This window comes from Ursus arctos, unplaced genomic scaffold, assembly GCF_023065955.2.
Source record: "Ursus arctos isolate Adak ecotype North America unplaced genomic scaffold, UrsArc2.0 scaffold_7, whole genome shotgun sequence".
NCBI lineage: Eukaryota > Metazoa > Chordata > Mammalia > Carnivora > Ursidae > Ursus > Ursus arctos.
In genome coordinates, this window is record NW_026623089.1 from 2853653 (window position 1) to 2866545 (window position 12893).

The 12893-nt window shown below is 49.5% G+C and overlaps 1 protein-coding gene across 5 annotated transcripts in view; it reads right to left on the reverse strand.

Annotated features, from left to right (window-relative positions):
• Positions 1-12893, reverse strand: part of MGMT (O-6-methylguanine-DNA methyltransferase) — a 294313-nt gene that overhangs the window by 41898 nt on the left and 239522 nt on the right. For all 5 annotated transcript variants that reach the window (XM_026494402.4, XM_057308350.1, XM_026494401.4 and 2 more), the window contains one exon: positions 9783-9943. In XM_026494402.4, the coding sequence (XP_026350187.1) occupies positions 9783-9943 (161 nt within the window). The remainder of the gene's footprint in view (positions 1-9782; positions 9944-12893) is intronic.

The window sequence follows — 12893 nt, forward strand, 5'->3', positions numbered from 1 at the left end:
GTTAACACCCAGAGACCACGGGAGCCACACGTGGGTCCGAGATGCAGGCTGTGAGGAACATCAAAAGGTGTTAATGGTTTCAATATTTATCTGCTGCAGGGAAGCACTCTAAAAAGAAGACAGAAAAAAAAAAATTCTGCTAATGGCTGTGTCTTTGCCATTAAAATGAAAAGCTTAATGCATCTTATAATCAGAGGACAATTTGCAAATCATTAAGAGAAATGTAAAATTCCATTAAAATACAAATCAAGAGACTCTCCCTGGACTAATAATCTTTTTGATATTATTTTGCATTTCACTATTTCTGTTCCAATACCCAGGCCCCACAAATGATCAGTTCCTGAACATGCTATTTACCACAGCCTACTTCTTTAACGAGACCGAGAGAAGGATAATCTGCTATTCAGAGCAGGTACTAATGAAGAATTCCATATATTCTGAAATTTAATTAAAACCCCAAAGATTTCAAATTAGATGCAATTTGAAATGCCTGGGGCAGAAATACATGCACTTGCGTGGCGAGGGTACCACACTGAAAGTTGATACCGTAATTGGTCTTGATGTATTTTTGTGTTGCCGGGCTGAAGCACAGAACTCATAACCATATAAAAATTCTCTGTAGATTACCTGCTCATTGAAAATGCCATCACTCAGGTAGTTCTCCACTAAATTACCATGCCACTAAAATGCACAAAGTGATTCTCGGAGTAGAGTGGCACAGCTGGCCGACGCTGCCAATGAGTTATGTATGCGTCAACGCGGCCTTTTTTCTTAGTAAAATATGCTCAGTTGAATATTAAAACATAATTGGCATTCAACCTAAGCAGCTTAAACCATCCCGTTATCTTCCTTTAAACCGATCTGGCTCCTCCACAGTTATTTTCAAGGATACGATTCACAAACTAATGATGCCATCACACCCAGCTAGACTTGCGCCGTTTTACGCCGGTCATAAATAGGCACAGTTTCCACGGCCTACGAGGGATGGCCTTTAATATTAGCTGCTCTTGAACATCAAAGGCCCGGTTCTTGAGGGAAAAAAGGGGGGGGTATGCCATTTATGTTGGTTCTTGCATATTTGATTCTAAAAAGAGGAAGAGATGCGAATTTTCTATGAAAAGTAGGTCTTGGCCAAGCAATGAGCCCTGTGTCTCCTGAGCTCAGTCTCTGGGTCTTTCTCGAACCATCCAAGGGAATGCCGACCACAGGCCAGCTGAGGAAGGAACACGCATTTTTAGAAAATGCAGACAATGTGCGTACACACACACACACACGTCTAGGGATGGGTCCTCTACACAGTGTGTTTTGTGCAACAATCAACAGCAGTACTCAAGAAATGAAAAAGTAGTTGCCATAGTAACGGAGATACTGTAGGTATTTATGCTGGCGGCGGGGTGGGCAGGGGCAGGACTCACCAGAGACGCTACTTTCCAAACAGGATCAGTATTTGCCTTAATATCTGTAGGACAGGAAAAACCTGATTTTTCGTGATTGATCACTTGTAACTGAGTGATGTACTTTCGGCTAAACACTTCCCTTCCCTGCTCCATTCTTCAGAAGTACTGCATGGTGTGGCATTAACACCGGACACAATGCCCAGCGCACTGAGCCCCCGGGGGTCCGTTCTGCCTGATGACGGCCACCACACGGTCCCAGAGTCACACCAACGGCCTCCGGAAGAGATGGGATTTTCTATTCCGACACGTAAACACAACCTTTAAAGCAGATCGTGTACTTGTAAGTCTATTCCAAGTCAACCCGAACATAAGGGACGAACGTAAAACTCGTAGGTGATGAGGAAATTTAAATTAAGTAATGGTTTCTACACTCTTGGCTCCTGCAAACGGTTTTACAGCATTACTGCCATTAATTTTCTAACGCTGATGTGCTTAACATATTAACTTACAGTCCAGTTCTATGTACATTTTTTATTAAAATATAATTTTTCTATAAACCCAGGTGGTAGAGATAATTCTATTTATTATTTCTAGGATGGTTTAAAATGCATTAACACAGCCTATAAAATGTGAAATTACAACAAAAATACTCAAACATTCTCTTTTGAAGCAACACATGTTAATCTAATGCCTACAGTGGGAATAAAATTTTTGAAAGCACATTTAAGTGAAAAGTGTATTTTTTTCACTTTAAAATACAGATCTGATAGAAAATTCCTATTTTTTTCAAAGCCCATTTCAAATGAAAGATTGAGAAAACGGACAATGTAATTTACTTTTCTTGGTAGGTAGAAATCTGATCCTGTGCTGCTCTGGGGTGAAGTCTACCCACACCCGCCCAACACGAGCACACTGCAGGTGATCTTCCTAAACGTGTGGACATAATCAGGCGACTGCTCTGTAACAGGAACTGCCACTGGCTTGCGATAATTATGCTAGATGTAACATTGATATTGTCATGTGAATATTTCCCATAAAAGCAGCACTTGTGACAAATTTCAATTATCAGTATTATTTACTTGTAATAGAGACCCTGTCCTGTCCAATGCAAGTTTGAAAGTAGCTGACGTCAAATCACCTTTTAAGCTTGGTTACACTACAATGTGTGACCCCTGTGACCTTGAGTAAAGGTCTTCTCAAGTTCACTTTTTTTTTTTTTTTTTTTGCCTGAGCTATGGAAACCTCAGGGAACATAGGATCTGAGCATCTCCCCAGATTTGGGATGAAACTTCCACTGAATGAGGCTTCCCAGGAGCCAGTGGTGATTACTGATTTGTCAGAGGGCTTCGGGCGCAGGAACCCCATGCCTGCTCTTGGGGTCCAGCCCATGGTCCTGTTCAGCTACACGAGCATCTCAGGAGCCGGTCCCCATCGACTGAGTAAATTCTCCTCTATGGGAGGGGCATTTGCTACCATCTCTAGGGTGGGTGTGAGGTGACCCTGTGGGTTACGAGAATATTGAACCTCTTCCACAGCAAACCCAGGACGGGCTCTATATAAGGTATCCGGGACCTGAAGTGGTCTCTTCCCCTCTACTGGCTGCTCCCAGTGTTCAGGGGTCTCCCTAAGAATCTAGAGCTTCCCTCGTCCAACTATTTCAAAGAGAAACCACATTTTGGGCCCAAAGTATCTGAACACCTCCTGAAGGTTCTGGTTAGCTTTGCCAACACTCTGCCATGGGCTATCCTGGCAAAGTGCCGGCACCTCCTGGCAACACTCTTTAGACAATCAGGACTGGGGCGGGGGTGGGGGCGGGGGGGGGTTCATCCTGACATGAGTCAGACACTGATGTGCAGCCAGGCTTGCTCACACTTTACAAATCAAAAATGAGTGACATATTGGCTCTCCCACCTTCTCACCTGGCTAGAGCTCTAGATACCTAACCTAAAACTTGTAAAAGCTGTTAATTACAACAGCAAAAACACTTCTTAAATGTGCAAATAGAGGTCTCAAACAAAAATCATTATTAAATCAGGAATGTCGAACTTAGCACAGAGTGATGCACATTGCAGAAGCTCTCTTAAGAGACCGATCCACGTCAATAAATTCCTTTGGAGCAATAATGCTCAAAATAGCACATGCGTATGTAACATACACGCTTGTATGTGCGATATGTACATATGCACACAGATAAAATATATGTGCATGTATGTATATTTACCTGTCTTAAGATTTTGGATGTGTCTTGGGGAGGGGTGAGAAGCACAGAAATTATAGGCATAATATGAACAAACTGCCTGGAGCATCTGGATACATACGTTCCCAGATGAAGGGCTGGAGAGTCAAGAGCAGCGTGACGAAGCTGTTGGTTTAAATGAATCACAGCCGAAGCGAAAACTCCACGTGCAAGATGTGGCTGTGCAGCGCGAAGAACAAACAAACACTAAGGACAAGTGCCAGGCAGGAAACCGCATGATAAAAAAGGAAATCATGAACTAAGACATAATCTGAACCCCAGGCTCTTTGGCCCATGAAATTCGCCAATATGCCAAAACGTCGACGATCAGTCAAGTTGAAGAGCTAAGGGTGAAGTACACGGATTGTTTCTGAGCTGGCCTGGCCAGCCCCCCGCCTCGGACAGAGCCAGAACCAATGAGGGCAGTGGCCACAGGGCCCACAAGCCACCACCCTTCAGGGGCTCTGTGGCTCCTTTCTGCTCAGGCTGGGGGCCCCTGACCTAGCGAAAGCCTCCCGGTGGACGCAGAGTTCTGGTAACCTAGCACCGCTACTCCGAGGAGCTGGAAGTGATGCATGTATCTGAACGGAGACTGGGGCCGGGCAGCCCACGAAGGGGCGCTTCTGTCCACCAGGAGAGGGCTGTGCGTCAGCTGCCCGTTCCCGGGGGTGTGAGGTCTCACGGCCAGACAGAAGGCGCTGTCTGGAGAAAGCAGTGCTCCCTCGGCAAGGCTCTGAAAAGGCCTTCTGGTGCCGCGAGGAGGGCTTCACGGAGACTGGTTCATCGGGCCCAGAAAGCAGGGAGGCAAATGCCCCCAATGAGGAAGATGGCTCGCTTACCCCCTCGGTCACCCGCAGGACTCACTCTGCATCCTCCACACCATTTGCATTGAGGGCTCGCGCCCACCTTTGTTCTTAAACACCCCCCTCAACCCCTGAGCCCTTCCCCCCCCCGGCTCGAAACCACAGCACAGCACAGGCTGAGCTGGACTCTCTGTGACGGGAGGGACTGCTCCTGATTTCAGACACCTGATCATCTTCCCGGCACCTCAGCCCTCAGGCCCACCACCCCATCTCTGGCTCTGATCGGTGCCTCCCCCGGTGTTGGCCTCAGAGGGCCCTGGGCCAGATTTCCATATCTGCTGCCCCCAAAAGCAGCGTGGCAGCTCTAGGGTGGAAAGTTCGTCTTCCCAGCTCATTCTCCCTCCATTTAGTTTAAATGCAGTGTTGTCAGCTTGTTCTCATCAATAAATGGGCATCAGAAGGTTTACGAACTAGGTAATATCAGAGCAAGGCCCACAGTTTTTATAAGGCCTCATTTGCAATACGGGAGAACCATGAGAGTCACCGACCAGAAGCTGTAAATGCCATCCCCTGCTCTAGCTAGTATCCTCTTCAGGTTAGGTTTGTTTCCAAGTGCAGGGAAGAACGTCAGTACGAACTTGGTGAACAAACAGAGCTGCCTCCTGCTGTGGGCAGGGGAGGGGTAGGAGAGAGCCCTCTCTCCGCCACAGCAGGACGTGCACACGGCGTTCGCGAGCTCTGGCCGCGACGTGAACAACACTCGAACGGGCCACAGGACCCGGATGGCCAGAGGGCTCAGTGCCTCCTCTCTCAGGGAGACAGCGGCCCCGGGGTGCGTGACAGCCGGAGGGCAGAAGCGCTGTGCCCCCGAAGGCTGTGGGGCTGCGGGTCGTGGAGGGCTGGCATGAGTAGCCCTTGCTTGGCTCTCTCCGGTGGATTTTTAATTGTGAAGGGCCGTCTCTGGTGAGGACCTGAGGTAACGATGCTGCCCCTTCCTCGCGGTCCAAGAGCCTTCCAGGACCCCCACAGCCTCCGCTGGCAGGCGCACTACGCTGGGACTGTCTTCCAGGACGTGCAGGAATTAACTCACCCCGGAAGGGCCTTTCCCGTAACTCTCTGGCAGGGCTTCCAGCAGAGGCCCTTCGGAAAGAGGGTGTTCAACAGAGATACACAAGTGCGAGAACCCTTCCTGAGGTTTTGGAACAGAAGTCACGAGACACTGCGTGCCAGCAGGGTTAACAGATGCAGATTCTACTACTGTCATGCGACTGGACTTCATAGCTACAAGCTAATAGCTGCGACGAAGGAATTATTAAAGTGTCAAATATTTCATTTAAAAGGGAACATTGCAGTCACTTTGAAAAGAAAACTCAGAACTCGTCTGTTGAAAACCATCATCTGTGAGAAGACACCGGGAGGAGCAGCTGGGGTCCACCGCCATCCACACCCACCACCAACAGTCTCCCACCACCGTTCACACCACTGTCTGCACCCACTGCTGTCTGTCCCCAACCACCCGCCCATCTGCACCCACCACCAACTGTCCCCTCCCACCCGCTGTTCACACCACAGTTCGCACCCACTGCTGTCCATCCCCCACCACCGTTCACACCACCGTCCATGCCCACTGTCGTCTGTCCCCAACCAACCGCCGTCCCCCACCACTGTCCACAATGCCAGGCTCATACCACTGCGCACACTGGGGAGCTTGTGCTGCGGGGCTGCCTCTTGGGGCCCATCTTGTGGGGAAGCCTGGCAGAGCAAGCAGAGAGGCCCAGGCACCCTGCTTTGAGCACCTCGACAGACAGAGGAGCTGAGAAGGGGAAGAAAGCGTGTGCACACATTCTGAGTCTGAAAGCTGAGTCTCAGTTTCCCCCAGGTTGGCTTTTCCTGAACTCTGTGAAATCATGCTTCTGGCAAAGTGTTACTTTTACCTTTTTACCTGCTTTGCCATGGACTACGAAGACTACCTGAAGATATTTATGATAAAATGGAGTGATGTACTTTTAATAAGTAAATATAAAGTTAGAAAATATTAACTGGAAAGAACTTCAAACAGTATCTCCTTATAAAAGAAACATTAAGATTTCAAGACCAATGGCTTCATTCAGTAACTATTTCTTGGAGAAAAATGAATTCAAAATAATGCTGACCTTAGCAAGAACTTGATGGGGGAGCACCTGACCTCCCTAAAATGGTTCATTGTGTCCCAAGACTGCTGGCTCTCCATCAGAGCGGCTGCACAAATGGTCCTGTTGATACTTTAATAAAGCAGATTAGCAAAAAGCAAAACCCCCCTAAACTCTCAAAACAATTTTTTCTTAGAAAATGCCCTCCACTAAAAACACAATCTCACAAGAAAACTAAAATACATCTTACTCAACACCCACTTTTCCTGTAATTTCCTGAGCAGCACCCCGAGCCCCACACACTGCAGCCCTCTTCGCACCGAGGACCCCCATCTGCAGTGGCCACACACGCTTCCAGACTTCTGGTCACGAAAGACAGCTTCACGGCTCCTTGGCAGAAAAACCCAGACAATTAACTTGTTACTAATCAAACTTGGGAAAATTTCCAAGATAAGAAGCTGAACTATATGAAATTTTTAGTATTTGTTAAGTTTTAACCTAACAAAAATGGTAATTTCATATGGCTTACCGCAGCGCACGTGTGTGACCAGCCTTAAAAAATGAACCAATGGTGAACGCGAAAGACCCTGAAATGGTAAAGCGGTCTTGCCCACAGACAAGAGCGGCCCTCGGAATGCAGCGGGGCTGGCCAGTGCCGGGGGACGAGCAGGTTAAGGCGCTGGAGCTCCAGGGTGAGCTCTGTCAGGACGACGTTTTTAAAACAAGTTGACATAGGCAGACCTGGTCTAAATCTCAGAGGTGAGGCCATGATGAACACATGATATGCAAAAGTATGTTAAACGTGCCCCAAAATTAAGATGCACAGAAAACAGAATTTGTTAAAAAAAAAAATTTATTCCACGTTAAAACGTGCCCATGCCTCCCAGTTTGCGACGGTTTCTTTCTTTACGTTAATGCACAGTTTCTAGAGGTCTCCGAGGTTCCCAGAGGATTGTCCCTGCGTGTGACTTGCCTGCTCACCATGATTTCACTGGGACTACAAGATACAAAGTAGAAACAGAGCAAAGCCAACTACCACTGGATAGAAAGGGGTGTCACCACATCTGGGGGTTAGTGCCAATTAACTCCGTGTTAGCAACTGTATCATAACCATCCACCACCTCCCTTCTTAGACCATAAAATCCCCACACCTGGTCCCTGCCTGGGAGTAAGAGATTGAGCTAAATTAGAAAAACCTGGCTTGCACATGCTACGGCGTGGGAAACCCTGGCCCTCGGCAACCACTAACCGTCAGGAGGTGGGGCTGCCCCAGGGGACCCTGTTCTGAGGAGGGTGCTGGAGGCTGTCCCCCCAGACCTGGCTAGTAGGACCTGGCCCCAGTTGGAAGCACCCGCCAGCACTGTGGGGCTCGTCTAACAGGGCAGAGCTTCTAGCTGGGGCTGGACGGCCTCCATCCTTAGCCCAGTGGCTGCTTCCAGCCGTTCTGGTCACCCACGCTGACCATGGGGGCTAGACAAGGAGACGGGCTGGCTCGGGCCCAGGGCCGGGGAGGCAGGTCAGTGTGGCCAGTCCCAGCCCTCTTCAAACACCAAGGACAGGAAGACCTCAGGATTTTATAAGCTCACTTCCCACCTCCCCCTTCGATTATACAGATACTTCCTGCCTTGGTTTTCTCATTTTTCTGCCCTGAAAATTTCAAAACCTTACATTTCTGCTCACTATTCAACAGGCTGCAAGAGGGGAGAGCCAGTCAGGCAATTCCTTCTTGCTCCTAGTGGCACAGCAGCACTCTCCAAGTGACGACAGTGGATGGCAGAGGTCAGAGCACCAGGATTCCCAAGCCCTACTGCAGAAGCAAAGCCATGCCTGAGTTCTTCAGCCCGCGCAGCACATGGAGGTCACACCGTGTGCCCTGCAGCCTCCACGCAGCCGGCCGGCCCACGCTACCAGAGGCCCATCCAGGACGTGTGCCCAGGGACATGCTGAGGCCTGCTGGAGCTCCCACACTCCTCCTAGAGACCGCTCTGAATGACACATGGGGGCTCATCGCAGTTGCACCGTTTCCGTTATGTGCGAACACGCGCAGGGTACGATCTGTTCACTTGCCTGACCTTGTTAGTCAACTCAGGTGTTAGCTCAACTTTCCAGGAGCTTCTCTATCCACTGCCCCTGAACACCCTACTGCACTTTTAAGTTTCTTTTTGCTGAAAATCATGGCAGCTACTAGAATCTGACTAAACTTATTTAGGAGACTGTTTTGAAATTCAGGATTGCTTTAAATTTACTTTAAAGATGTACTTATTTTAGAGGGAGGGGTGGAGGGGCAGAGGGAGAGAGAGGGAGAATCTCAAGCAGACTCTGCACTGAGCGCAGAGTCCAATGTGGGGCTGGATCCCACGGCCCTGAGATCATGACCTGAGCCGAAACCAAGAGTCAGACGCTCAACCAACTGAGCCACCCGGGGCCCCTAAATTTACCGTGTCTTGTCTCAGGTAGTCTTTCCCTTGAGTATACGTGTGCGTATAACTACGGATGTTTGTGCACACATACACACGCATTTATCTTAGAACGAGTATAAAAAATCACCATGCAAAATAAACGTCCGGTATGTGTCTAGAATAATTTTAGTTGCCATAATTAAGGTCCAAAGAAGAACTTAAAAAGAAGCATCTGGGAAAATGTGTTTTGGTGACCACAGACCATGTGCCTTAAGCCTGCTACATTTAGGCAGTAAGCTCTCAATGTCTGCTTTAAGAACACAGTATCTAACTGTGGCAAGTTTGAGAAATGAGACTGAAAACTTATCCGAGACGACACAGTGCCGCTGCCCACTCTGCTGTAAACGTCACCAGCCAAGTTTATGGAAGTGGCTAATTGTCCATGTACAAGCCTCATTTTCTGTGCTGTTGGCAAGCAGATAGTTTAAGTTAACAATAAGCTTATTGAAAAATTCACTGCTATTGAGATGTGTTCCTATTTAAACCTTTCAGCCAACAAGAGTCAAGAGTCGATCTGCATGCATCATTTTTATTGCCTTTGCCAAGAATTATGTGACCACGTGCCAAAACTAACACAAGCATTTGGAATGGGTGGAGATCGTGAACTCTTGTCCTTATGGCGTGGCCACATGCCGTCTCTGTTTAGATGATGTAAAGACACCAAGTCGGTAGAGTCGATATCACGGGCTGTTATGTAAGTGACAGTTAATCGGTCAAGCTCCCTGAGCGAAACCCTACGAGGCGGTGGACTTACTGACCTCGCTGGAACACGGGATGGTGAATTGCAGGCAAGGGGAGGCCTGGGAGGACCTCAGGCTCATGGAAATAGGCATCCAGCCAGGCCACGCACTGAACCAGGGGCTCCGTCATTTCCTCTGGACGGCCGAGCAGCTCAGGAAGAGTGGGGGCCTCCACGGGTCTGCAAAAGTGATAACAAGAGGGTAAAAACCTCAGGCCCTGCGTCCACACACGTGAAAAGCAAACAAACGTCTACTGTGCCCACATGGGTAGATATCTGTAGCAGTTTCCCGAGTATGTGTGCCCACAGCTGCGGAGCGGTGGGCAGGTGCCCGCAGGAGGGGTGGGCTGCCTTCCAGCCACATTTCCACCTTTAGCTTTAAGAAATAACTGATCTTTGAAAACAAGAGGCGATTCCAGGAGGAAACATCCTAGTACACAGGCTCTGCTATTTGCGGCTCTGAACGTCTGCAGCCGCGCTGTGAAGCAGGACGTGGCACAGCCAGGATGACAGGCGCAGAAGCAAGCCCAGCGGGAGTGGGGCTGCCCTCTGTAAGGCTAACAGGTGCACATGTGCCACTATCGTTCGTCTGTAAAATCACCATGTCTTATCAAAAACGTCTTCCAGAAATAGTACCAAAGTAATTAACCTGAATTTTGATCACCCCGTCCCTCCCACTGAATTTCAACAGTAGCACATTTAGGATTTTCTACTGCTTGGGGCTGCATTCCGGGGGATTTCCTCGGAGTCTGCTTTTGGTCCTCGGGGTCTCATGCTCCAGAGTGTCTAATCTGTGTGTAGGTCCTTCTGCAAGGCTAACGTCAGTCACTCTGCCCTGGCTTTGGTTTTTGTTTTGTTTTTTTCCCCCTCAAATTCCCTTGTTCATTCCTTACGGTCACTTCTTCCTTTTATCTCCTTAAGTTTAAACCAACATACTTCAGACTCGATTCAGTTTGTTCCTTCCCCCAGGGTCTCATTCCTTGTCTGTGGGATCTGGTAGCTACCGCTCACAGAGCTGACTTACCTTCGGCGGCTGCTGAGTCTCTGGGGATTGGCTCTGCTGGACTGAGAAAACATCCCTGCTTCTGAGCCCTACAATTTTATGATGGAGCCAATCTTTATTTCAATTTCCTAGAACCCCACACCCACAAAAGCACTGGCACCAGGTCTGATTTCTTCCGCTGACTTTCCTTCCTCACCTTCCAAGGCCCTGGACAGGTGGCAGGCTTCCTAGCAGCTTTCTGGGCCTGGAGGGCAGAGTCTGTCTAGTATTCTCAGATACTGAATTTCAGAGGTAGGGTAGCTGCAAGCAGCTCTTCCTGACCCTCTGTGCCTCACCCTGTGTGTGTTAAGGATGGGCGCACGTGCACCAATCTACAGGCTGTCTTTTTCACCTCGTATCTACCACCCTTATGAAGGTCTGGGTGGAGAGGCCACCACTGGCTCGGCTCTGTGGCCCAGCACAGGGACGACTGTGACTGACAGCCCCAGGAGCGCAGGCCTGGCCGCACAAAGGACGCCAGCATGCACGGGCTGCTGCAGATCCAGAAGCCTGGGCACTGCATGCTACAAGCTGCAGAGAACTGAAGACCTTGAACAGGTCTTACAAGGGATCCTGTGCTGGAGTCCAAGTCTCTCAGGCACGGCGTTCTGTGGGACTGACAGTCTCCACTGAGGTCCCTGGATCTTTCCAGAAATAAGCTTCCTGGGACGAGATGCACAGAAATACCCTTTCTACTGTTTTTCCACGGTGGAACAGAAAGTGCATCAGGGAGGGAGTTCTAGCACTTGCATGTGGACAGTGGTAAGTAAGGAATGGGGCGGTGAAAGTTAGAAGAAACGAGTCCACCAAAGCAACCAGCAGAGAGGGACAACGGATGCAAGCCGGCCAGCCTGCCGACTCATGACTGGACAGAGCAGTCTGGCCTTGGCCGAGGCCACGCTGCCACCTTTGCGGGATGTCTGCGGTAGGAACTCACGTGGACGGGCCCTTGGTCGGCCTGGACACCAAATCAATGGAGGGGCTGCGCAGGACGTGCTCCGTCCACAGGCACCTGGGAGCCGGTGGAGCAGAGACGTTGCTGGGAGTGGAAACGCACCTCCTCCCTGCCCTGATTTCTCTCTCCATCAGGACATCTGGTCAGGGAAGGAGTCGAACTTCCCATGCCTGGCTTAAACGTTATTCAACTTCAGAGAGAAATTCTAGTCACTGTTGTCGCACTGTTCTTTCCGTACTGAATAATACTGGAGAATAAAGGTGGCGAGGACTGTCACATGCTTTGTCATCCTGCTCCCGGGGGTGGAGGGAGAGGGGGCAGCGCTCTAGGGTAAGCCAGGGCTCCCCTCCCATGAAGCAAGGCCAATGCCCCCAGGGAGGGTGGGGGGAGATGTGCAGCTTGGCCACGAAGGCCTCAGCCGCGAGCAGGCAGCAACCTGCACGTGACACCTGCCCAAATGGGAGATGAACAGAGAGCTAAGGTGCCGATGTCCTCACTCTTAGCCCATGGGAGACTTCCCTCCCGAAGAGGCAGGAGAGGGCCAGGGACTGCCTCGAGAGCCCACGCTGACCCACCCGCACCCGGCTTCTCCTGCAGCAGGCCGCAGACGCTATCAGAGCTTGCAGGCTGGGCTCGGCCATTACACAAACGGGGAATGGGCTTCCCTGGGCCACAGGACATACACCACAGGAGATGGGGCATCTTAAATCGAGCGGCGGGGGCTTCAGTACCCACCAGCGACCTGCTCTGCTCCAAGACTTATACCTCCTTCCTCAGACGCCCCTGAGTGGAACGGGGGCATCTGGGCATTGGAGGCACTGACCGGGCTGGTAGCCACGTCCCCCATGTGGCTAAGGGACTAGAATGGGAGCTGTGTCCCTGCTAGCATTTCCCACTCTTAAAAGGATATTTGAGGAATTTTTATAGTAGTAAAATTCATCTTAAATTGATTTTTTATGCTTGTGCTAAAGATCTCAACCTCTGATTTACTCTGTAGGTCTCCTTTTTAACTCTTTCTCTATTGGCATTAGGTAACTATTCATGGGTGAAATGTAATTAAACAGCTTTGCTTCTGAAGCAAGGATTTATGATACTACATTTAAAATGAATGGCATTAAACACACACATAAAAC